General features: G+C 37.0%; 1 protein-coding gene and 1 long non-coding RNA gene across 6 annotated transcripts in view; one reads left to right on the top strand and one right to left on the bottom strand.

Annotated features, from left to right (window-relative positions):
• The window catches only part of LOC310913950, a 293,389-nt gene that overhangs the window by 152,073 nt on the left and 114,753 nt on the right, over positions 1–26,563 (bottom strand). The window lies entirely within an intron of this gene.
• ERC2 (ELKS/RAB6-interacting/CAST family member 2) overlaps positions 1–26,563 on the top strand; it is a 438,499-nt gene that overhangs the window by 88,782 nt on the left and 323,154 nt on the right. For all 5 annotated transcript variants that reach the window (XR_014590924.1, XR_014590925.1, XR_014590926.1 and 2 more), the window contains exons 4-6: positions 1,719–1,793; positions 9,354–9,509; positions 16,009–16,176. Coding sequence is in view for 1 of the 5 variants with exons in the window: in XM_083869813.1 (XP_083725939.1) it covers positions 1,719–1,793; positions 9,354–9,509; positions 16,009–16,176 (399 nt within the window). In the remaining 4 variants the exon portion in view is untranslated. The remainder of the gene's footprint in view (positions 1–1,718; positions 1,794–9,353; positions 9,510–16,008; positions 16,177–26,563) is intronic.

Here is a 26,563-nt window from a genome sequence, read left to right on the forward strand (position 1 = left end):
TATTTATATTCCAGCTCAGTTTATATGGCCTTTGGGAGCAAAGTCTGGTCTTAGAATTAGCTGTAATTTTTGCTGATCTGATAGTGGTATGACTGGCCAACTATTCTTTTGTGTAACTGTATGACAAATTCATTATGTACTCTTGCTTTTTAAAACATTTATGCAGTGAAGGTACTTATTTCATCTAAGACAAACAGCTGGTGGTGATTGAGAGATTCCTTGTGTACGTGATTTGCAAAGATCTTTCTTTTTATAATATGGAGGGTTGCATTTAAGAAGAAAACCAAGGAGAAAGGTCTAATCAGAGATACAATTTCATAGATGCAGAATTTTATAAATGCCAAAGCATTTGAAAAATGCATAAAAGCAAAATTATAAGTTCACTGTTATCTGTTGGTGATAGTTTAAATATATGTGTATATACCTGCAATTTATTTAATCTAATGACAAAATGTTCAGGCTTAGCATTAGGTATACTAATGTGTCTCAGTTATTTTAATACATTGGGCCACACATTTTTAAAATCTATTTTTTAGCTTAATAACATACAGTAAATTACTCCTACCTGCTTAGTCTTTGAGAACAGTTGTTTCTCACAGTCATGGATAAGCAATATGTTGCTACACAGAAGAACAAACTGATTGATGGTTTGTGGTGCATAAAATTATTACTTTTAAACTTGTGGGTTGTAAGGTAGGCAAGACCTAGGTGAATGACCTTGTCTCCTTGGCTTCAAGCTTAAATATATTTTTCATGGCTACCAGGTTAGTTCAGGAGTCTGTGTTGAGCACTGCAGTAGAAAGAACTGGGGCATAAAGACATCAATGATGGCACTCCTGTCCTTTAAAGCAGCAGGACTCCAAAGGAGTAGAAATGGGACTGTATCTGTCCTGTTTCAGGTTTTTTTATTCATAAACATCTCAGATGGTTTATGGGAAGGGAATAAGCATCACTAAATTTCAAATGAAAGTGTTTTGTCATTTACTACATTTTTTCCACGTAGTTTTGTGAGTTTTGTGTTGGAGTATATCATATCAAGATACAACTCTGGTTTCATGAGACTGAGTGCTGCTGTCTTCATACTCTTTTGGGTTTTTGAAAGTTATTGTTTTTATAAAGACCAGTATGTGTTGGTACTGTTACTTTATCTTAACTAATGCAATCCAATTTTCTTCTGCCTGTGGATTAAGATGCATAAAAAACAGTATGAAAATGTGAAACCTGAAATGTAAATGTGACTGTAGCGTGTGCTGTGTCAGCCCACTACATAATTATTATCCTTAAAATGTCAATTTGAATATAATGTGTTTAAATTGCTTATTTCAGACATTAAAGGAAAAATTAAGAAGAAACTGCAGTAAAAAAATTAACTCTTGCCAGTGTTTGAATTATTAACACAATTGAATAAAGTTTTGGTGTTTAAGCAGCAACAGCAGCACTGGATCTAGGCTGAGAAATTCCTTGCTGGGTTGTCACGCTTGGCGTTAATTATTGATAAGAGGTTTCAGAAATAGCGCATGTGCTGTCAGAGTTGACTGTAACATAAGATAGGGAGTGCAGTGATGGCAGAGGGGTTACAGCCAGAGAAGCACCTGTAGCACTTGGAGTTACTTGCTTCTTGTCATCAGACTTTTATTTTGTTGCAATTAGTTCATGTGTGTGATTGAAATAATGGAAAGATGAGTCGTCAGGCTTATTTCTATCGTGTCCCTCCACAGGAATTGCATAGAAGAACCCAGCTTCAGCCTGAGCCAGCAAAGACGAAGGCTCTGCAAACAGTCATTGAAATGAAGGTATGGTCTTTGCACGTTTCCTCTATGTTCTTTTTGCAGCATGAAGTCATGTACTGGGTATGGCTGGTATGGAGATAATTTTCCCCGTAGCAGCCTGTCTGGTGCTGTGTTTTGAATGTCAGACTGGAAACAGTATTGATAATGTGCTGTTGTCCAACAGGACTTACACAGAGTCAAAGCTTTTTTGTTCTGCTCCCACCCTTCAGGTAGGGTTGGGGTAGAGAAGAGGCTGGGAGGGAGCACAGCAGGGACAGCTGACCCAAATTCACCAGAGGGATAATCCATACCCTCATGTCATGCTCAGCCTCTGCAAATGGAAGGGAGGACATTCAGAGTCACGGCATTTGTCTCCCGAAATAACTCTTGTGCCTGATGAAGCCCTGCTCTCCTGAAAACAGCCAGGCCCCTACCTGCCCGTGGGAAGTAGTGCATGGATTCCATATTTTGCTTTGCTTGCATGCACAGCTTTGCTTTACATATTACACTGGCTTTATCTCAAACAATGGCTTTTCCCACTTTTGCCCTCTGGTTCTCTTGCCCATCCTACTGAGGAGGAGTGAACAAGCAGCTGTGACATTCAGCTATCTACCAGGCATTGATTTATGACTTTTAGTCTTTAGTTATTGAATGTTTCCTTTACCGTGTCAATTTATTTTGTTACGTAGCTAGGAATAATTAGTGTTTATTTCTCCTGGTCTGTTTTCTAAATTAAAAAATCAAGTGTAGCATTGCTGAATAATGAAACAGAATGTTACTTTTTAAAAGACTAGGGAGTTGTGTGTGCGTGTGTGTATGTGCATGTTTTAGGAGATTGAAAGTGTGTGGAATAAACTGGCTAATGTAAAATGTTTCCCTCCTCAAACTTTAAAACCAGTTCATGTGTTGGTTGTTATAGGCCATAATTTTACAGCCAGCCTAAGGAAAACATTCTTTGCATCAGCAGGTATGACAAGATGTGATGAAACAGCTCTCAGTCCCGACTATAGTTTACTCTTTTTGATGTATAATATTACTAAAGCATTGTGGCTTCTCCCTCCACAATAACAAAGAATAAACCCAGTAATTTAGAAAGTGAAAACTGATATTTTTGCATAACTCTATGAGTCTGGAATGTTCATCTTTGAGAGAAATTCCATGAGATTTGAGATAATTTGTGAGTTGACAATGCTGCCTGAAATTCGTTAATGATAGTCTTTCATTTCAATCTTAAAAGGAAGTGCAAATTAAAGGCCTCATTTTGCCAGTGACTTCTGTTATGAGCAAACAAGTTCAGCATGTCTGAACATTATGGTAAATACACAATTAAAACAACAGCAGGACTTTATAAATACAATATCTGTCTTTTAATAGATAATAGTTTGGATTATATGAGTAACAAAGAAGGTACATTGATTACAGAATTCCATTTTTGGATGTATATTTGCTTTGGACATTAGTTCAGAAGTTTTTGTATGGAATCTGTTTTTGCAGTAACTCATTATCTTGAGTAAATGGGAAAGTAAGATACTGGCTGAGAAACTTGTTTTTTCCTATTAATATTCACAATTATAAATTTAAAAGTTCTGGGATACAAAGGCAATGTGTTAGTGTTAGAATAATGTATAATCTTTCATGTGGGTTATATAACAATATAAAGGGCATGTTGAAATGAAGTTTCAGTTCCTCCTCCTGTACCAAAAGTCTTTGAGAAGAGTAGGACACATGAATGACACATGTGATGACTGTGGTTGCTCCTGACGGTGTCTGTCCCTGAAGACACTAAAGTGTTTTCTGTTTGATTCCCCCAAGAGGTGGGCGTGGTGCAGCTTTTCCACTTGTTAAAAATCAGATCTTTATAGTGAGGGCTGTCACTTGTTGCGAGTCAGGCTGTAATTCTGCTGCTGGAGTACTGATGCAAAGCTGCTTTTTGCCTCTGAGGCACCCAGTTCTTTCTGTCACTATGAGCAAACACCCCTTTGGAGTTGTCCCTGTCTAAAGTAGGCCTAATATTGAAAAGAAAAAGGGACCAATGTAAGATGTTGAAATCCACATGATTAAACAGCACTTTTCATTACAAGTTCCAGATTTGGAATGTTTTCAAGTAAATTTAAATTGCCTTAATCCAGACAGCATTTGTTTTGAAAAAAAATGCAGAACATTTGTTTTGAATGATGAAGCATTGAAGGAAGTGTTTCCCTACAACATTGAGGGTAGAAGGAGGGAGGGGATTAGCTGTAATATGGCAGTCTCAGGACATCCACTCCCCCATGCAGAGACTCCAAGCAGTTTACATTTCTCTTCACCACACCCAGCCCCTTCCAGCCCCTCACCACTTTAGCTTTTGTCTGAATGCCTTCCATGGCTCCCCTGTGCTCTGCCAGGATGCAGCTTTCCCTCCTTCATAAATCCTTCTGTTCTCTCTGTGGTTTTCTTCTGTCCCTTGCCACTGCTGAATTCTTTCTGTCCCTTTTTGCAATCTGTATTCCCTTACATCCAGTCAAGTATACCCATTTCTCCTACCTATTCTGTCTTGTGTTTATTTGTCCTAGACATCTTCTGCACTACATGTCCTGTCCTGTCATCTTCTTAATTTCTCTCTAAAGCTTTGCAAATAGTTGCTTATTCTTACAGCAATTGCATTTTCTGCATAACTGTTGTCTTGTTGACCAGTGTTTATCTCCTGTAAATTCATGCAAAATAAAAAAAGGGCAAACAAAAAAAGATAGAAAATTCACATCCTATGCCGTGACTCCGGTTTTTCTTGCTTTATTTATTCCTTTCCAGATATCTATTGTCTTTTCAGATGGATTGTACAGGCCATTCTTTTCTGGTTTTGCTTCATGGACACATTTGCTTCCAGATGTTCCATGTCTTTTGCTCTATTGTTTCTCACTACACTTTTTACTTGGTTCTCTTTTCTGCAAATGACCTTATTCTCCAGAAGCCCTTTTTTCTGGAAAGCACAAACTAAGGGAGGGCAGGATGCTTCCCTCTCCCATATTCTCTTATTATTCCCTCAAACTAGTCTAGTTTTGATGCAGTGTTTGCTTTTGATTTTGTGACAATGGATATATGTGATTAAACTGCATTTTTTTCCCTCATGCCTAAATCTTAGGCTGTTAAAGTATAAAATAAAGCTGAGACATGGCAATCCTTTCCTTTAATTACAATTGCGCTTATGCATGCTTCCTTGCATACTGTGTGCTTGCAAATGCCAGGTGATTGATACCTTTGAATGTATTCCGAATATCAGTGATATTTAATGTTGATTAACACCTATTAGTAAAATAAAAAAGATTGAAAGGAAACACACTTTTCACTTGATTTTATGATAAATACTCTTGAGCACATGAATCGGGTCAAAACTTGCTCATCTCTTATGAGGCCCCACCTGCAGTGCTGCCTTCTGCTCTGGGCTCCACAGGACAAAAAAGACATGGACCTGTTGGAGCAGCTCCAGAAGAGAGTCACAACAATGATCAGAGGGCTGAGGCAGCTCTCCTGTACAGACAGGCTGGCAGAGTTGGGGCTGTTCAGCCCAGAGAAGAGAAGGCTCCTCAGTGTCCTTGTAGGCTTTCAGTACTGAAAGGGGCATACAAGTAAGATGGAGAAAGATGGGTCTGTTGTGATAGGACAAGGAACAACAGTTTTAAACTGAAATAGTATAAATTTAGATTGGGCAAATGAAAGCAAAAGACTTTTATGATGAGTGTGGTGAGGCTGCCTGGAGAACCTGTGGCTGTCCCTTCCCTGAAGGTGTTCCTGGCCAGGTTGGATGGGGCTTGGAGCAACCTGGGATAGTGGAAGATGTCCCTGCCCATGGCATGGAGTTGGATTAATGACCTTTAAGTGCTGCTTCCAACCCAGCCATTATTTGTTGCTATGGTGTAATTCTATCGTAAAACACTGATACTACTTGAGAGAAAATCAGAAATTGCCTACAGATATGGCCTAGAACTCAACTTAAGGATAGGATATTGAAAAATATGTGGAGTCTAGCAATTATAAAGTCTTTATAAATGTAAGCTGTAAAATAAATGAAAATATTTGTGGTTTACCTTACTTGCAGAAAGAGCCATCTTTATGTATTGATCCAGCTGTGATATTTCAGGTATGGGTTTGGTTCTAGAGAAGTGTGTATGTGTGTTTGCAGTGCAACATACTCTATTGTAAAGATTGCATGAACTTTCACTTCCCTTATCTTCAAAGATAAACCTAAAATATCTCTGCATTAAATTGACAAGGTAAAAATTCATACAGTAAGGGTAGTTGTATATGATCTGTTGACAGCTTGTATATATAAGGGTGTTTAAATTAAGGCTTTATTAAATGTGAAGTTTCAAATATATTCTTTTGATTGCTTGTTGAATGCCCTAAAAGCAAAATTTTGCAGATGTAATTTAAATTTATCATGTATCTCAATTTCCTTCGCATTTCCGTACCTTTCCTTTCAGAGTAAGACAGCCTGGAATGCTCTATCATATAGGGTTGAACTTGATGATTCTTGTGGGTCCATTCCAACTCAGAATATTCTGTGGTTATTTACAAATGTTTTGCCCTTTTCCTGCCCCTCAGTTTTCAGGAAATGTATTGTAGGACTCTTATAAGGACTGATATGATTTGTGAAACATGAATCTTTTAGGTGTTTTTTTTTTTTTTTTTTTTTTTTTTTTTTTTTTTTTTTTTCCCCATTGTGAAATATTGTTTTTTTCAGCATCAGGACACATACTAATTTTTTTTTCCCCACTCCAAAAGGGGTGGGTTTCTGCTAGGTCCAGCCAGCAGAAACCTGAATAGCCCTAAACTCTCACAGAATATCTGCAACACTATTCTAATAAAGGAGATAAGGAAGAAGTATTGGTTACTGATGGAAGGAGGGGATAGATTAGGGTGAGTGCCCTGATCTCTATCACAAATCCTGCTTCGTAATCTTACGTCTTTTAACAGATTTAGAGGGCCTGACTGAAAAAAATCTGAACAAGTGCTGTATTGTTTTAGAACTCAGAAGATGTTCATTAGTTAATACTAAGCTGCTTCCTTAATATTATTGCAGTGTTGTGATTCAGCACAGACCCATGTAGTTTTTTTAGAATGTTGCTAATGGGGATAAGTCTTAGGGGTTTGAAAGAAATACTGCATCTGTTCCCATTTCAGTTTCTGAAAGCTTGCCAGACCCTGTGCCCCAACAAGACTGGTTGAAAGTTTTCCAGTTGAAATTTTCTGGGGGAAATGCTGATTCAGCTGAATCAGAAGATTTTATGGGAATGTGTCGAAGCTTTTGGCAAATGCAAAGCTGCCTAACTTTCTATGCATCCTGTGAATCAGCCCAGCTCCCTTGTGGCAGTACCCCCTGGGAGCTCTGGCCTCTCTGTATTATCTCTGACTTACAAGGTTCCTCACTTTTCAGCAGTTGTAAGGTTTTCTGGGCAAGCCAGCATGCAAAAGGGAACTGTACTTTTGACATTCACAAAATCTGTGAAATTCCTGGCTTATGGTTCAATAAAAAGTTAATGTAAAACTTAGTGACAATTTTTCAAGACATAGGAAAATAGCTTTTGCACATCTCTAATCACAGTATGCAGAGATTGATTAAAAATTAACTTTTCCTCAGAGATCTCAATTTTATGATGAAGCAGAAATACAGAAAATATATTTTAAAGTAATTTTAGATATTTTTCATAAGGTTTAAATATTATTCTGTGATGTATAAACCTCCTCAAGGGTATAGCAGGCTGTGCTAAAAATTTTCTGCCATATTATATTTGCAAACATGTAAAATACAAAGGCAGTACAAAAAGGTAGACTCTTATAGACTTAGCTGGAGAGATTTGATGAAGACTATTCCCAGATGTCATGTCATAACAGGTCATGTCAGTATTAATATATTTCATTGCAAAGTCATTCCAAAGTGTCGTGAAGGTTAGGTTTTGCATTTATCTTCAAAAATAGGAGGAAAATATTTCTGAAATGAAGTGTAATGGAGCAAGTTGAATTGATTGTAATATCTGTGAGATCTGCAGTTATTTTTGTGTTGTGTTTAAGTCTTGAGAGCTTTTAAATACTTCTGTATCTTTTCTTGCCATATTTTGCCTCTTGTGCAACTTCTTTAAATTATAAGATTCAATGACAATCCTTCCCTTTTTTCATTCTATCTCCATATTTTTCTTCCCTGATTCAGAATTGATATTAATTTTAAAATTAATTTCTGTTGGAATAAGAAAATAAAAAAAGCTTCTCTCAGTTTGAGATTTATTGTTGACTATAAGGCAAAAATGTTAAAGGAATGATAGTGGGCCATCTAAATCATCTTGCTTAGTCCTTAGCTTTCATTCTGTATGGATTTATAACAATGGTCTTCAAAAATAATTTGAGATTCTTTTTCACTTCAGTACCAAAAATTCAGATGATTTTTGGAACTTCATCCAGACTTTCCTGTGTCTTAAATTGCTATGTTTGCGTAGCTTTGTTATGAAAGAACGCATTACAGGAGTTGGGGTTTTTGCTTGTATTTAGGCAATCTAAAGAAAGCAACAGAAACAAAGTTGCAGTGATTCAGCCTTAGCTTGTCCATGTTAAAGGATCAATTCAGTTTGTATTTTTTTCCCCCAAATTAGCTTTCTAACTTAATAACCTGGTCTTAGTAAATCAGGTTGCTTTGTTTTGTGTGTTTTTAATGTTTTAAAAATTATTTTTAGTTTATTTTCATTTTATATTGACCTCAATGGAACAAGAACCTTGTCCATTCTCTAATATTTTATGGACAGTCGATCCTTTATGTTGTTGAACAGATTTCCTGATGAGTAAATCTTCAATGTTCTTTCAAACAGAAAATTGTGACAAGTTCGTGTCACAAATCACTTTTGTAATCTTTCCATCTCTCCCAAAGAGACTTTGCCAATTTCCAAATGACTGGAAATAACAAGGAAACTTCACTGTTTTCCAGTGTGGTGTTGGCACTCATGGCAGCCATTGGCTGGGGTGCAGAAATTTTAATGGTTGTGGTTTTGTTTATCTTGAGAGTCACAGTAAAAAGTGCTAAATCCCCTCTTAGTTATGTGGCTAGATTAGTCAAGGAAGAATATATGAAGACACAGCCTTTCGCCTTCTTGAGAGGAGGTGCGGCTCCAGAGAAACAGGGACCCTGAGCCTTAGCCTGAGCCACATAATGAAGTGGCCTTTGCCCTGAAGGGACATGGGCTGGTCGGTCTCTCTGGTGTTTCAGAGCTTGGAAGAATAGCCAGGCCTAGATGGTTACTAATGATAGCAAGGTTTGTTATCATATATATGTAGAAAAATAGGGCATCTGCTATTCTCCCTTCATCCCTGTGTAGGAATTAAATGAAATTTTGACCAGAATGTATTCTCTACAGGCTGAGCAACTATGGTGAAAGAGATCTGGTCTGAATTCTGCATTTCTTTAAACTAAAATTGATAGAATTATTCCTGGTTTATGTGCATTCTCTATTCGTTCCATCTATTTTTGCTGTCTCACTATTTGATATTTACTCAAATACAGATATGCTTTTGTTACTCTTTAATATATGTCTCATATAATTTTCAATACTCTTTTTTGTAACTTAGGATACAAAAATAGCTTCACTTGAGCGCAATATAAGAGATCTTGAAGATGAAATACAGATGTTAAAGACAAATGGAGTTCTGAATACAGAGGACCGAGAAGAAGAAATCAAACAAATAGAAGTTTACAAGAGTCACTCAAAGTTCATGAAAAATAAGGTAAGATCTATTTATAAAAGAGATCAAGACTATTTAAATAATGGAAAGAAAAATTTTAACTTGACCATTTCCAATGCAGGAAGCTGCATGTCTCTTTTGATAAGTCTCTACTATATAATAATCAGTAGACATGAAGGAGTGAAGCATTTTGGATAAATGAAAAGGATTTGATTTTAGCTTTTAATGTGGTTTTGCAGTAAGGACTTTTGTTTCATAGATGATACCAAATTGTACTCTGCTCATATTTTCAAGACTAGCAGTTTAATGACTTTGTTCCTCTAATTTCAAATTAGTGTACATGGACTATTAAGAAGTTGACCACAGGCAGGTAGTAAAGATGTAGTGATGTGACACATTGTCTGGTTTCAAACTCACAAAACATTATTGCTTGTTCATTGTTTGGGAGTTTTGCCGCAGAAGAAATAAAAGCGTTAGTGCCCATGTGGAATTAATCCAGATTTAATTAAGAAAAATTAATAATCAAAGAATATTGCCACCCGCCTCTGTCTCCGGCTAGCTCTTCTGAGGGCAGCGACCTTCCCTAGCGAGTTGCCTTGAGTAAGGCAGCCTCAGCCCAGGTGGCGCAGGGCACCTTGGCAGATTTCAGCTCTTTTGTGAAGTCCAAGACCGTCAGTCTGGACAAGGCTCTAGCTGTTGGAGGCTGCTCTTCCTGAGGGGGTGATCCCAAGCAGCGCAGAAGGAAACACAGGAGCCAGGGATGGTCTCCGGGAGGCTTCTTTACTTCATCACCGCCGACGAACCGAAGACCCCGAAGAGCTCGGCTGTCAGGGTTTTATGCACCTACCAAAGGGGGTGGGGTTTTACCAACAGCCAATGGGGTTAGAAACTGAGGAAGCGGACCAATCAGGGAGAACATTAATAAACAAATTAGGGGATCGAAACTTGGACCAATCAAGGAAAGGATACAGAACTGACCAATCAGGGAACAGAACTGGGGTAGCCAATCCATAGGTGGGGGGTGCTCATGCACTGTCTGCTCTCCAAGGGAGTGCAGGGTGCATGACTCTTTCAATGTCCTCTTCGGAGGCAGGGGCCTCCACAAAAGAACATATTTATTCTGTTGGAAAAAAGTAGCTCTTAAGCTACTGAAAAATAACTAAAACTCCTAAGTAGTATTATCACCAGGAAAATTATCTTGCTAATCTAAATGTCATTGATTTCAAAGCAATTAGAATTCAGTGACTTACAACAAAACTCCCAATACATGTCAGCAAACCTGTTGATATTAAAATAAGGTACAAAGCCTAGAACTTTAACAGTCTCCTGACATTTTTGTGAGGAAAAGCTTCAGTATATTTCTGTAGCATGGAAAGCAGATGAATGAGAAGAGTATTAAATATGCCTTGTTTTGTCACAGCCTTCTGATCTTTGATAAATGCCACATTCTGATGAAGCTTTGTCTGTTTTCTTTCACTAGTCTTTTTCTTCCACTTAAAATTTAGATTTGAAGCAGAGGATGTTATTTCTATCACTCATCTGAGAACCTCTCAAGGTGGAAAAGTATTTATGGAGCTGCCAGCAAACAGATCTTGCTGTACCTGATCTGTTGAACCCGAGATTGTTGATAAATTCGGATTGATGGCAAAGAACATTACAAAACTCTTCTGAAATGCTTGAAGCTCTTAATACTTTTCATTTACTCTTGAAATATAACTTTTCAATCTGTTTGTGATTTAAATAAATGGGAAAATGTTAAATGAAGGTGAATACTGAAGATAATTTATTTACATGAGTGGCAGAGAATGTTTGGAAGTGTTTCTTTTCTTAACTATTTCTTAGTAATAATCACTCCTTCCAAATATATAGGCTTTACTTGTGACTTGCAGTTAAATAAAAGTTATAAAAATGAGAAAGAAAATTTACTTAGATTTCTTTACCTTGCCCACTTTGATGCCTTAAGTTTTAGCTTTCATATTTTCCAGATTCTGTACTGTCTTAGTGTGTGACTCTGAGCTCATATAAAGTGTTAGCAAGTTCTCTTCACAGTTTAGTTAGACAAAACAATCCCTTTCCAGCCTGAGAACCAAGGGCACCACTGCAGCTTAAGGCCCAAAAAGTACAAACAACAGTGAATTGAGAGGAGCAAACTGGGAGGGTGGGACTTCATAACCTGAAGCTGTAATTGGACAAATAACCCAAATATGTCAATGGACCAAAACTTTAGAAGTGTGAAAACCTGTGACCACTGTGGTCCATTTTGGGTCCATCTTGGGTCAAGCCAGGGCTGGGCTCTTGTACTGCCCAAGGTGTATCATTTAAAGGCCTTTTAATAAATACCCACTTTATTCCTTTAACTCTGTCCAGCCTCTGTTCCAGGTAGTGTCTCCAGGCATCAACTTGATAAGGCCTCTCCTTGCTCAGTTTTAAATGGAGAAAACTGATCATTGCTCACATAATACAGAAATTGTCAAAACAGATCTTAAAGTTTATATGACCAAGAGATCTTCAAATATCTTAATTGAGAATATAAATAAAAAATATAGGGTGATATGTACTTTTAATAATAATTTCTGCTTAGGTAGACTCCTTCCCTTACTGGAGTTCATCCTTTGGCTGTCAGCCACATATATAAATGAACACAGATGCTTTTTTTTCAGGTGTGAGTTTGCACTTGTGTTGTGGTTTGAAAGCAAAAGGAGTGAGAGGCTCTAAGTCAGAGATATAATTTAATAAGAAGAAAGGTAAAAAGGTAAAAACGAAATAAAATAAATGCAATAACACAAAGGATCACTGACAAGGTTAGAATACAACTTGAGCAGGATGGTGGAAGCAGTCTAGGTGAAGTGCTCTTCTTGAAGCAGTGATCTTGTAGAAAGGTCTGGGAGCTCTGGTCCTCTGGGAATCCAGTGGGTAAGTGCTACCTGCACTGTCCCACATACTAGCTTATATCCCGGTGAGAATGCTTGGCTCCTCCCCCTGGGCAGAGCATTTCACAATAGCATGAGAAGTGTGAAATGGGTCTTTGATGGCCCATTAACAGAGATAACCCTTGGAGGGAGTTACCTGTGACTCATGGGCCATTAGCAGAGGACACCCCCAAAGGCGTTAATGGGCCATTAGCAGAAGACACTCCAAAGGCCATTAGCAGAAAAGGCAGGGGGCTTGGGAAAACACTAGCCCACCTGGTTTCAACAGTTCATGAAGATGGTGATAGAATAAATACTTTGTGTACATCCTACACTGCAACTCAGGACAACTTGGCATTTAAGTAGTCCTTTGAGTGTTAGAATTCTCATGCTGTCCACTGGAATGGGTAAGAAAAATCTAGTGGTAGATTAGTACAATTTCAGCAAATTACCAGTAAGATGAGTTTTAAGTATTGATGAAGCACTAGTAAGGTGCTCTTTGATTAATGTATGCATGTAAGAACTTTCCATACTGAATGAAGGAAGCATGCAAGTTCTAGGAGATCCTGTAAGAAAAATACCCCCCCCAAACCAAAACCCCCCCCAAAAAACAGGGAAAGAATTCCATCAGTTTTTTTGTGTGTGACTGGGTCTGGAAATTTAACAACCAGCTTAAAAGGACACCTGTACCAACATAACCTGTAAAATCTACTGATAGACTTGTAGGGTCTACTGTATGCAGGCACACAATTTGCATTGCTACTTCTTTTCCTTTTCGTAAATCCTTCACTTTAGAAAGCAGTTGTCATTTGTTGCATCAGACCAAATCCTATGATGCATTAATCAACATAGCTTCATTTAATGGAATAACTTACTTAAAGGTTTAGCCCATTAATTTTAAAATACAATATTCAGAGGAAAAGCTCTGATGTTTTTCCCCTTTGTTTTCTAGTTTCTCTGCATAATGTCACATAAGAATTTGGTGTGTAAAAATAATAGAAGAATACCCATAATGGTTTTCTGGAAATAGAAGATGAATGGGTTCTAAAGAACTGAAATTATGGAAGGTGACAGAATCATAAACTGAGAAGGAAGAAAAAGGAATTAGGGTTTCAGGAAAGGAGGTGAAGCAAGCTCGTGTTGGGCAATGTTGAAAAAGCGGTGGCAGGCAAATTACACACATGAAATATATGAGATAGTGGGAGGGTCTGGGTCAGAGGACAAACTTGGGAGTTTTTGATGCTACAGCACTTACATGCAGACTTGTAGGTTATCTTCATTTTAGTCCTTATAAAGTATAGAACTGCTTTTTTACTATTATACAAGATTATGAGGTTTCATTGAATCATGACAGTTGGTTTTCCACATCACTTTAGATACAGCAAAAATATTTGCATATCTGTTAGAGGCAACAATCTATTTCATGTACTGATTAATTAGAGTTGACACACTGAGATACTGCAGAACTTTAACAAAGTAAATACACCCATGCCTAAAATTATTTAATATAAGTTTTATAGTTTTTTATTATACCTCTTTATTTTTGTGGCAATTTTTAAAATGGAAATTTTAGTACTTTTTCACCATCTTACTTTATTTTAAAAAGACATTGGCATATTTTTTCAAGAATCATTGTGTGTTTAGTTTGTGTTTTCACTCTTTTTTTATTTTTTTTATTTGAGAGCTGTAACACATTTTTAAACTTCTGACAATTTGTAGATCTTGAAGCCAGAACTTTACACTAAACAGATTCTGTTTCTAAAACACAAAGAACACACCTGCAATGAAAGCAAAGCCTTTTAGATTTTTTTTTATTATTATTTCTCACGGTGTGGGTTGTGACACGGAGAGAAGGGGGAAGTGTTTCTAGAAGAGATTAAGCATCTGTGATGTTCATGTGCATCTCATCTAAAGCCTGTCATTCAGATTGGCTGCAGATCTATGTTTTGTCTCTGTATCTCATAGATTTTCCTATTGTTCATTCCCTATCCATTTTCTTTTGGTTGCCATACTTGCTTATATGCTCTGGCAAGTGGTGGCGGAAGGTGGTTTGCTTTCCAGAGAAAGCTTTCTCTAGCAGCTTTTAATTGCATTCTTTCCTCATGTCTTTTTTTGTATGCGTCTTTTCTTATTTTGATATTTTCAGACTTTAAAGGTGATTTTTTTTAGTGCCAGGGTAGATTCTTGATTTTATACAGTAGCTCATGGGTGACTACCTGAGGACCTTCAGCAATGATGCAAACATACTGGGGTTTATAAAAAGAAATAAGGAATAAATATATTAAGACATGCATATGGATGGTAGTCAGAAGAATCCTTGTTTTTAAAATTAGTTTTTAAATATGCATTTGCAATGTAAAACAAAATAGAAGCATTTGAATCAGCAACAAATATTTCCGGTGCCATACAACACTGAATTTGTGAAATGTTTTAGTATGTGGATCTTTGGATTGTGGTTGAGTAGGATCAACCAGTGGATATTAGTTTTTTTTCCTGGGGATTTTTGAATCATCTTCCATCTACCACTTCTAGATTTCTTGCATCCCAAATGTCTGTTGGGACATGGAAAAGAGCTCTTCATATAAAGGAAGTGATTTCTCTGAGTTATGCAGATGCAGTGAGGCATTTTATTTCAAATAATCCTCATGAGGTGATGTATGTGGATTCATCTGGTGACTAGTGTTATACCACAAGAATTTAAGAATACTTATATGCCACCTAATTCACCATCCTTTCATCTATACACATTGCTCTATACATCATCCAGTGCTTTGCTCTGATTCATGTATTTTAAATCCACTACAATTTTGTGTTCTGTGGCTATTCTTCCCATTTATCATTGTGGAAAGAGAAGAATAACCACAATTCCATGACATTTACTGATGAACCTTAAATTCACTTAAATTCAGAAGCTGTGTCTCTGTGTTTCTGCTGTTTCCTCTGGGATAAGCTTTTGTAATCTCTCAGCCCTTAAATTGTATGGAATTTTTTGTAATGTTTTCCCCAGACTTCTCTTAAGTTAGTTTTTTGGCTTGGCTTTTCTACTACCTGAGAATTCCATGTAAACTGCCAGGGAGAAAAACAGGAAGTGGGGATGGTGGGCAGCAACAAATTTGCAAAAGAAGAGGAGTAAGGTTAGAAGTCCACTTTTCTGTTTTCCTCTCCTTTCTAAGATGCCTTGTTTTTCTTGATCAGACTCCTAAAAAATTCCTGATTCACTCTGGCTAATTATAAGTCATGGAAATCATGCTGTTGGAAGGATTGAATTTATAGTTTTATGAACACTTTTTTCCTATGCATTTTTGCTGTCCTGCCAGACTTGCCTCACATGGGATACATGCCTTTGAACTTAACTGAGGTCCGTGGTGAATTTATAGGCCAAATCATCACGTATAATCTTTAGGAGTTTCCTTTTAACTTTTGTAACAACAGGGCATTCATTCTTAAGACAGAGTGCATTAAATTGCAAGAAACACAATTGAAGGTGTGAGTGTAAAAAGTCTGAACCTTAATTCTCTTCCAGAATTCACAGGTGTCTGATTTGTCATATCATGGTCATTCACACATTTCAGATCTCAAGTGGAGCTATGAATTGGAGACAAAATTAATGACCTGTTTTCTCCCCACTGCAGATTGATCAACTGAAACAAGAACTCTCAAAGAAAGAATCAGAACTCCTTGCCTTACAAACTAAGCTTGAAACCCTTAGCAATCAGAATTCAGATTGCAAGCAACATATTGAAGTGCTTAAAGAGTCCCTTACTGCCAAAGAACAGAGAGCTGCCATACTTCAAACAGAGGTATTGTATCTCCTCATCGTGAAATGCAATAGAAATATTGAGTTCATGGCCAGTATTGAGGTTTGATGTGTTTGAGTCAAGTCTTTGTGGCAGGAAAGTTGTTGAAGAATAATGAATAATTTAAAACAATTGAAATGCCTATGTATTTGCTGTGAATGTAATTTTGGTTGTACACCAGCTCTCATTCTAGAGTTTTTTAGAAATGCGTATGATTGTCTTTTAAGAAAATGTTTGTGTCTAATTCTCATTGGCTTCAGTGAGGGGAGGTGGACCTCAATGACTTGATTGCTGTGACATCATGGCCTGGTTGCCTCCTCTATTAGGTGACTATTAGCTCTTATGGTTGCTCTGGTTGATGCTTCTTTTCTTTATATTTCTGTTCTGAAGGTGAAGCTGCTGGTGTTTCTTTAAGGGATCTCTTGAAAGGTGCATATTATTAATTTCTGGTTATTTTTTTCAAGTGCAGGCAATATTTATTTTAAAATATGAATAATTTCATTCTTTAAAATAGACCAACGTATTAATTATTTACGTATCTACAAAATCAGACCATAAAAATATAAGTAATGGAATACCCATTTGAGATGGTTGTCACAGTTAATTAATTATTAATGTGTAAATACAGTGTTTAAAATGTCCATTAACTATTTTCCTGATATTTTAAAAGACTTCACAGGCTTGGAGCACACAGTAGTGATTAGATTGATTGCTATTAAAACTTCTTGATTTTATTTTTAATGTGTTTGCTTCTTTCAGGAAACAAATGCCTGTGGAATTTAGTCATGCATTGCAAATAGTCTCTATTCAGAGATGCATATTATTTAAGGTATACAGAAATCTTATTGAATGTTTCAAATGTCTGGCTAGCAAAACTTTAGGAAAAAATGGCTTAAACTCATCCTTCTTGTGGAAGTAGGAAATAAGTATTTTTAAGATTCTGATTATCCTTTTTCGCTGTATGTCTTGTCCTCTGTATGCTAAGAGGATACAGATGAAATTTGGAATTTCCAGCTTGTGTTTAATGGTCCAACCAGCATATGTGTGTAATACAAAATAATCATAACAGAACAAGGATAAAAAGCAATTTCGGTCATAATAATAATTCCAGCAATTTCAGTGATCTCTATCTAGCATTTGAGTAAGAAGGATTGTGTATTTTAAATCCTGGGCTCTGCCCATCTGTTTTGCAAGGCTTGTATGACCTGTCGTACTCCTGAGGATGGTGATGGGTTCCATTGATTCTCCACTGATTTGACTTCCTAATCCCTTATCAGACTGGTTTGTATTCAGTGTGTTACAATCTTATGGCTGGCTGATGGGCAGTGATACAAAGAACTGAATTACAGTGTTCTTGATGAAAGGTTGCTGGGATTCTGGAGTCCTGGTGGAGAAACAATTGACTTCTAACAGGTATCTAGTTTCTCTTCTCAGTTTCTGCACAAGGCTGTTGAGTTTGAACCTTTTAGATGATCAGGCCTAGACTGTGCTTCTAGACATAGCAGGTATGGTTTTCTGGGAACTGGGAAAAGATTCTGGTTGCTTAGAGGAACTGTATCATCTATCTCCAGGCCTCAGGTCTTATCTAAAGGGAGGGCTATGGCTTCCAGCAGCAGATGGGAAAGCAGTTGCAGGGATATGCAGGGCAAATGGCAGCCCTCCAGCAGGTGGAAGTCATTAGGGAAGGAATTTTGTACTGTACAAGCTGTTGTTGGTCATTCCCAGATGAGGAAAGCTAATAACATTCTGGCCTGCATTAAGCCACACTCCTTTCTTCCTGTGTGTCTACATTGTCTATTTGTAGAATAGTTTTTTTGCAATTTTGTGTCCTAAAACATGTTCATAACTTCCCTTGCAGTGCTTCTTTCTGGAGGTGAAAGTAACCATCAAAAGGCAGTTCTAATCCTGTGCTGAGTAAGGTATTCAGAGTTGCAGTGTCAACTTCCTGCCTAAATAGGATTACTTTGTAATCACCTTGTTGTAATTAAATTAGCATAGTAAATCCTGTAATAAAAGAAACCCTCCACAGGCTCTCAGTTATTTCATAAGAGGCATTTTATTATTATTTAACTTAGTGGTACTCTGCAGGTTATGTTCAGGTTTTGCTGAAGCAGCTGTGTATGATGCAGCGGGAAGTGATTCACGGAGTCATTAACGGTTGAGGTTGGAAGGGAGCTCTGGAGCTCATCTGGTCCAACCTCCCTGCTTGAGCAAGGCCACCTAGAGCCAGCTGTCCAGGACCATATCCAGATGTCTCTTGGATAGCTCAAGGCATGAGACACTAGACCCTCTTTGGGCCACAGGGGTCAGTGTGAGGGTTTCCAGTGTCCAGAGGGAAACCCCTGTGTTGCACTTTGTGCCCATTGCATCTTGTCCTCTCACTGGGCTCCATCTTTACAGCCTTTTTTCAGATATTTATACACAGTAATATGTCCCATTCACTTTTCTAGGCTAAACAGCTCAGCTCTCCCAGGCTTTTGTCATATGAGAGATGCTCCAATGCTTTATTAAAGTCCTTATTTAATCCTTTAGTTTCTTTATGGCCTCTTGCTGGGCTGTCTCCAGTATGCCCAAAACTGGACCTGATATCTCAGGTGTGGCCTGAGCAGTGACTGATAGAGGAAAAGGATCACCTCCCTAAACCTTCAGTCAGCACCCTTCCTAATGAGCCCAGGATGCTGTTAGTGTGTCCTTGCAGGGCCACCATTGTGAAGGACTCCCTGAGGGTCCTTTTCTGCAAAGCTGCTTTTCAGCTGAGTGAACTCTGGCATATGCAGGTGCTTGGTATTGTTCCTCTCTTGCTTCAGGACTTTACATTTCCTTTCCCTGACCTCCATGAGGTTCACATCAACACATTTCTCCAGCTTCTCAAAATCCCTCTGAACAGCAGCATGACACTCTGGTGTATCAGCTGCCCCTTTCCACGTTTTTTCCACCAGCATACTTGCTAAGGCTGTACCCTACCCCATCATCCAGATCATTAATGAAGACATGGAACAGGACTGGATGAAGTATTAACCCTGGGGATGCATTACTGGTTCTCCTGGAGTGTCCTGATTCCACTTGATAGCCAGCCCTTCACCTACCTACATGTTTCTCACAAGCCAGGTCTCATAGGGCATGAGGCTTAGAAGTAATATGTTGGTATTGCTGACAGGTTTTTTGTAGTTCATGTATCCATGGAAGTCCATTGGTTTCACTCTATTTGTTGGCAGATTCTACTGGTGTTTGTTATGCATAGAATGGATTTTTTTTTTTTTTTGGTATAATTTCGTGTTTGGAATTTTCATGGTCTTAGCAAAATTAGCTCAGAAAATGTTACCACTTTAAAAGTGTAGTTAAAGTTTGAGCTCCATCTTACACAGTTGTTGTCAACAGTAAGAAATTAAGTGTAAGCAGAATTACAATGATCTTCATCGTGAAGAATACTGACTGCTATTGAGGCATGACTAGCAGATTTAGTTGGTTTACATGTGTTATACCAGATCATCAGAAATAAGTGGGCACTTGATTTTTTTTTTTTAATGAGTTTTTGATCAGGTTTCAGATGCAATGGCCCTTTGTGACATAATGTGAGGAAAGTTAAAAGCACTGGTAAACAAGCCTAGAATCTAAACACAATGTTGTTTTGCACAGTGTTTCTCTTGTCCCAGTTAAGTTAGTGTTTTGTTTTGATTTAAATATGTTTAGTTGACTTAAAAAGCTATCACTTGAAGTTTTTATTGACAGCTGAAACAAAAAGTAATAAACCCTGTACAGCAGCAACTATCACGGTGGCCAGAGTTGGGAGGTCTGAAAATGGTTTACTGCCAGTAGGAAAAATGTTTGGAAGCAGTCCTTAGAAGGTTCACCACCTCTGCTATGTGCATTTCATTTTGTTCCATTTTTAAGGTTATATATGATAATAATGCCAAACTATGCAAACTTCCTACCCTAATGTATATACCCTTTGTTTTGATTATCTATTAATGATGTGAAAATCCTCGGGTCAGATAAAAATGAGCCAATGTAAGGCTAGTTCAGCTACAGAAAACTAAAAATGTCACTGTGCCCCATAGAGAATTGTTAAAAGGGAGAATACACGTGATGAGGTTTTCCCTGCTGTGTGAAAAACCTGTTAAAATACATTAATTTTTAAATGAAGCCTTGTAGTGTTACTGCAGAAGGAAAGAAGTTAGAGTGAATGATCCTTATCAATTATTTGAAAAGGTTAAACGCAGCCATTTGTATACTTTAAAAAGTGGTAAAGAGTAAAGCTTGATTCCTTTTTGTGCATATTTACAGTGACTGGGGCTTACCTACTGCACTTACCATCAGGAAAAAAAAACTTACTATAACATGATGCAAATAAATTCAACTCAGCTGGGTAGCATAGTGGAGAAAAACATTCGTTTCATAAGTATTTCTGACACAAACATACTTTAGCACTTAGTGTATCATTGCTTTAGATAACACATCTGCAAACTGGCAGGTGTTGCTATTTGAAGGTTAATGAACTGTGAAATAAGTAAATGTCTACAAAGAAGTTTTGTAAATAGTGAACATAGTCCTGTCGGTGGAGAAAATGGATTAGAAAAATAGGTGAAGTGGGTACTATAACTGAATGCTGATGTGCTCAGCATACACATATTAATATAGAAAACCTAATAAAAATGAAGAGGAGGGGTGATTTTAGTAGTTATTTATTGCAATCTGCTTTTTTGTTTAAACAAATCTGTTTATAGAGAAGGGTTGTGAAATGATTGACTTCTTGGCAGTTCTTAGTTTGCATAAAGAGCAAATAAAAGCAGACAGCACAAAATACTTGGAACAAGATTTAAAAAGTTTTATTTTTCTTTCTATTACAATGTTGATATTTAATATTTCTTGAAATGTAAATCTGCTTTTAATTTTACAACAATAATTGGTATAACTATGGTTATTTCACTCTCACATTTTTATTTTTCTAAGTTAGAGTTTTACTTTGAAATTGTGTTTTTCTATTGTTTTGTGATTTTTCTTGTTTCAGATCAGGCTGGGCCAGATCTTTCAGTGTGGTCTCTTTGCAGTGCTGCCAAGGCATTGTTCTGGTGGATGTACTGTGCATGCGAGGGGAGGATCACCCGCGGCACAAAGCACCATTCTGGACACCTGGCTGCCATTTGCTTTCTGTCACTCTGCAGCTGCCCGTTACTGTGGAGTGACAGAGTGTCTATGTCTTGACAGAGGGGTCCATATTTCAAGTGCAGCTTTGTCTCAGGTGGAATGTGCCAGACATTTCAGTTTCTGTGCAGCATTCATGTTTTGTAGGCCCTGTGACTGTTCAGAACAGGAGAGAGGAGCGTAGTGGCAGAGCAGTGAATTCAGAGTTAAGCTGAAAGAACACACAGGTTAGCAAAATGCTGTGTCTAAACAGAAGTAAACTGTGAAGCAAAGGGGGGAGAGTTTTCATCTGTTGTTTTTTCTTGTGGTGTCTATCTGCCTATTGGATTCCAATTTCAAGACTGTTCAGAGGCACATCAAATGGCTTGGTCTGATTTCAGGGATCTCTGTGCTTTGAGCAGGAGGTTGCATTTGTGATTGTCACTACCATTCCAGTGACTTTATGGTATTACAAATGAAGCTCTCTTAAATATCTTAGAGGTATTATACACACAACCACACCCCCCTCGACTGAATTAATTCCTAATTATTGCTTTGAATATTCTTTCTTATAGGGACACTGTTATTTTAATTTCAAAGAAATTGAAAGAGAATTTCCTGTGAGCGAGGTGACTGAAAGAGTGGAGAGTCCCATTTGCAGGGCCTGTAGAAAGTAGCCATCAGAAGCAGGAAAACAAAGTTAAAAAGAAAATGGGAAAGGAGAAAGAATGGGCTGTATATTTGGTGCATAAAGAGTTTATGCAAGTTATTTGCGACAAATAGTTTGAATGTTAGATTTGTATTGTGGTCAAAGCACTTCTCATTTTCATCTATTTTATTGAATTAAAGTGAAAATTAAAGTGTAGTTCCCTCCTGCCCAGTACCCCAGTTCTTAGTTTTATAAAAAATTACCTTGATGCCATTGAAAACAGTAATATTCAGTTTTATAACCCAGCAAAATTTACTCTGATAAGGTAAGTCACTAGTGGATGGAAAAGATTAGAAGAATATTAGTACTCTTAGCTACTAATTTAAATGCTTTGCTTTAACTGGAGATGTTTGAATAGGAATTTGGATAGGATTGCTTCAGAAATGATTCTTTGTATACCATAACTACTGCTTAAATTGTGATTGATCTAAAGGGGCCTAGTTATGATCCAGGTGTATTGGGAGCATATACAAGAAATGCAAAGAAAAACACACTTCAAAACAGCATTGAAATTTCACCAGGTAGATGCAAACCCAAGGGGAACAAAAAAATACTGTAATTAGCAGAATAACCAGTAGATATAACAATAACCAGTCTGAAACAGTTAAAGATGTATTTACATATTGCTATAGTGATGAAGTGCATGGAGAAGTTATTGAAGTAGTTTTGCATATTTTTGAGTTTTCTGCTTAAGAGACAACTGGGGAGAAAAGGCTAGAGCCACTTTTAAATTTGTGATTTCCTTTTTCAGGATGTCCTCTTCCTAACACAGGTAACAATCATTAACTCAAAATTGCTCTTACCCTAAACACTCAAACTGTAGGAGATGCAAAGATAGATTCTCAGCCTTCCTCTGTCTCTGCTAAGGAAAAATAAATGCTTACAACAGAAACAGAGTTTAAAATAAGAGTATAGTCCATTTGGAATGTAAAAACTTCTGCAGCTGTGGTCATCCAGAAATCTTTAGAGATGCTTATATTGACAGTAGACTTCATATGGCTTTTTGATAATTTTCTTGGTAGGATTCTGAATAATATTGTCCTTTACGGCTGTGTGATTTGCGTTGTTTGTTTTCTTCCTTTTCCCTTTGTTTAACTTTTAGAAGGAAAGAATTTTCTAGTTGTTGGTATGGCATTGGACAATGAAAATATAAGGATCTGAGATCCTGAAAAATTAGTGGTTTCAGAAGTAACCAACTAATATTTAGAGAAGTGTTCATGTAAGATCACCTTTGGCAAACAGAACTTACACACTTCGTGTCCTAAGTGATAACATGATATAATTATATAATATTTTACGTTTCTTTAGTTCTTTCCACGCTTAAAAAGTAATTCAGTCTGTGAAATTTTTTGAAAGTTTTATCATTGTTATATTATTTAAAAAGTATTAAAAATGTATACTTAAAAAAGTATTTGCAAATTATCCCTTCCAAAAGAAACTGCAGCTGCAATTTCTCCTGAATAGTTTAATTCTGTCATTATTTGGTATGCTTTCAACTAGCTGATGTGATAAACTTAATGGAATTCCAGTTTTGTTGCTTCCATTTTTGTTTTCTGTTCAAGTCTAAGCTGCTTTTTTGTTTCACAAAGTGGGTGAAATAGGAACCCAGACAGAAATGCACTAGTTCCTTTAGACAAGCAAAGGATAACAGAAGTGTGGAAAAAGCTGTCTTTCTGAAGTAGATTTGGTGCTTCTCAACTCTGCCATGGGAAGTCGTGGCAGTTAAGTTGCGTAGCCTTAAGGCTTTAGTAAATAGAAGTCCTTGAGAACTTGTTGGCTGTCACAGACATGTGGGAACAATGATTTTGGTTTCAAGTTGTTGCAAGGAGGAATTCCAGTTGTGCACATAGAACCATGAAAACAGAGGCCTGACACTTAAAAAGGAGCTGGGCTAAACAACTACTGTGCATGATAGCACCTAGTTAAAAAGGATGTTAATGTCCTTGGAGCAAAAAAAAAAAAAAATAAAGATATGTGGTTATTGAGATGGCTCTGAATTAAATTCAATTAAAACACAAAATGCTCTCAAATGCAGGGTGCAAATTAGCATAGGCTGGACTTGACTAAAAAAAAGTGCTTGTAACAAAGCTATGAAATCACCTGTCTCCTTTGAAAAGTCTTCTTTTTATATCTTAAATCATGGGAGTGGTTAATGATGTTGGTAACCTTTCAGTAGGTGACTGTACCACAGTTTGCCATTTGTTTAATTCTTTGATTCTTTCCTGTGATATTTTAAAAATATGGCATTATAAGTTAGCTCTTCAAACAAATCCTCCACCTTCACCATTCCTACAGGAACACACACTTTATCCTTGCTAACATTAAATTATTTCTAGGCAATAAAATTTGTAATACAGTAATGTTTTTAAAAGAAATAGCAGCATTAAGGGATATTAAATAACTTGAATCTGTTTAATTGCCTTTAGTTATTATCTGTTTTGTGGAATATAGAGAAGAAAAGCTTTGAGTTGCTTTCTCTGTGCTTCTCCCTTTAATGTGCTCTTTTTCAAACTGAAGTTCAAGTTACTCCTGTGATTTTGAATATTAATGTCTGTAGTTTTGAGAAGGAACCAATGTAAAAAGTGATGACAATACCAAAGTTTGCTGATGTCATTACAGACACCTCCTATGGGGTGTTTCTTGCTGTTTCTTGCTCTTTTATAATCATACTTATCCTACCAACTCTAGTTGGTTAAAGACTGCAAATGCATCCTGATGAATTTCCCCTCTAAACTCTGCCACAGATCTCTCTGTTTTTGAAGTTCTTGTTCCCAATAACTGGGAATATTTCTAGTTTTGCAGAAGAAACTGTGTAAGCTAGAAAAAATGAAAGTTTACTGAAGTGGAAAAAATTTGTTTAAAAATGCAAACAAATATTTCTGATAAATTTGAAGAAATAAGTTACAAAAGAAGGAAACAAGACATTTTTGTCGAGCATTAAGAATACATCTAAAGAAGATGAGGTCTTCTACAAAATCAGCAGGAAATGAGTTAAAAAGGAGCATGAAATTGTGGAGGGGGTTGTAGAAGATGCTGTTACTTAGGAGCACTGGGATGGGAACATCCGTCCTCATGTATAGAGCTGCTTAAACATTGTCTGAATCAGTGTTGTTCTGCTACAATTTGTGTTAGAAATGTCTAAGTATTGTAAAATTAAGACCTAAGATAAAATTTACAAGTCAAGTATTTAGGATTTTGAAAATGTTGGTACTTGTGTCAAGTTGGATCAAGAAGTAGATCAGAAGATGGAATAAAATGGATAAGGATGGTTTGGTTTATGTTCCTGTAGTGTTCAGCTGGCTGCCTGTTTTAACATAAGAGGTTAGACTGTATTTGTAGAGACTAATCTTAATTCTGACATTTTATAACATGGGGCGTTGGTTCCCCCACCCCCAAGTAATGATTTTCCTTTTAAAAATGTTGGTTTTGTAGATACTCATAAAGGGCTTGTGAACCACTATTGCCTTTGCTCAATGCTCTTTCTCTTCTATCTTTCAGTGGAAGTAAGTATGATATAAGCAAGGTGCGTGTCAGATACTGTTACCCAGGCTGGCTGGAAATAGGCTGGAACAATTCTGCAAGTATTGCTTTTATGAGAACTCATTTCATTCTTGAGTCCTTTTGCTTTTGTTTTTCAAATTCTTCCTCAGGTCAAACAAGCGTAACAGCTGTTTCTTACCTATAAGGACTGCTTTCTTCCAGCTGCCCTGTGCTGTGAGATCAGGCACAAGATCAGGATGGGAAAGATTGAGGAGTGTATAAATAAAAACAATTTTGTCTCACATTCACTGCAGGCTTATTTTCCCCTTTCAACTGCTTAGACTCTTGAAGTTCCAAGAAAATACTTAAAGTACTTTCCATTAGTTAATTACTTTTACACTGTATCACTTATTTACTGTTCTGAACATAATTGGAGCAACGCTAATTTGGATTCTGGTAAAGATTATAGTATTTATAAATACTGTAGTTTTCCTATAATCTCTAATTGAAATTAAAATCAGTGTCTATTATATCTGTTTATTTCTATATATTCCTAGTCTTTTGCATTTAAAATTATTTTCCTGTTTTCTAAATGTAGGCACTATTTGTGGTTGAAATGAAAACATTTTTGTAGCAAAACCAGAGAAAGTGACTTTCTATTCCAGAATATTTAGTGGTTTTTTTTTAGTAAATGTGGAGTAACATTGCCATTGAAATACTCTGCATGGAGGATACAAATGTTGCCTTAAAACTTAGAAGAAATAATAAAATAATAAAATTGTCAGTAGCAGTCACTACCAATAGCAATAGAAATTGCTATGATTCTTTTTCCTTTGCTTTCTACAAGAAGTGTTCATGATGCCTGTGTGCCATATCCAGTGTAACAGAAGTGATTCTCTGATCAGGGGCTTGTGTGGAAGACACATTACTGCTGGAAAGATTCATACTGGAGGCTCATCTTTCACCTTTAAATTTAGATAAATACCAAAATCATGTAAAAATAAGCAGAGTCGTTACTGGGCAAGGAGGAAACTGTAGAGGAAAGTGTGCTCAGGTATATTTGAGCTCCAGATTGCACTT

This window comes from Zosterops lateralis (genome assembly GCF_965231275.1).
Source record: "Zosterops lateralis genome assembly, chromosome: 11".
Taxonomy (NCBI): domain Eukaryota; kingdom Metazoa; phylum Chordata; class Aves; order Passeriformes; family Zosteropidae; genus Zosterops; species Zosterops lateralis.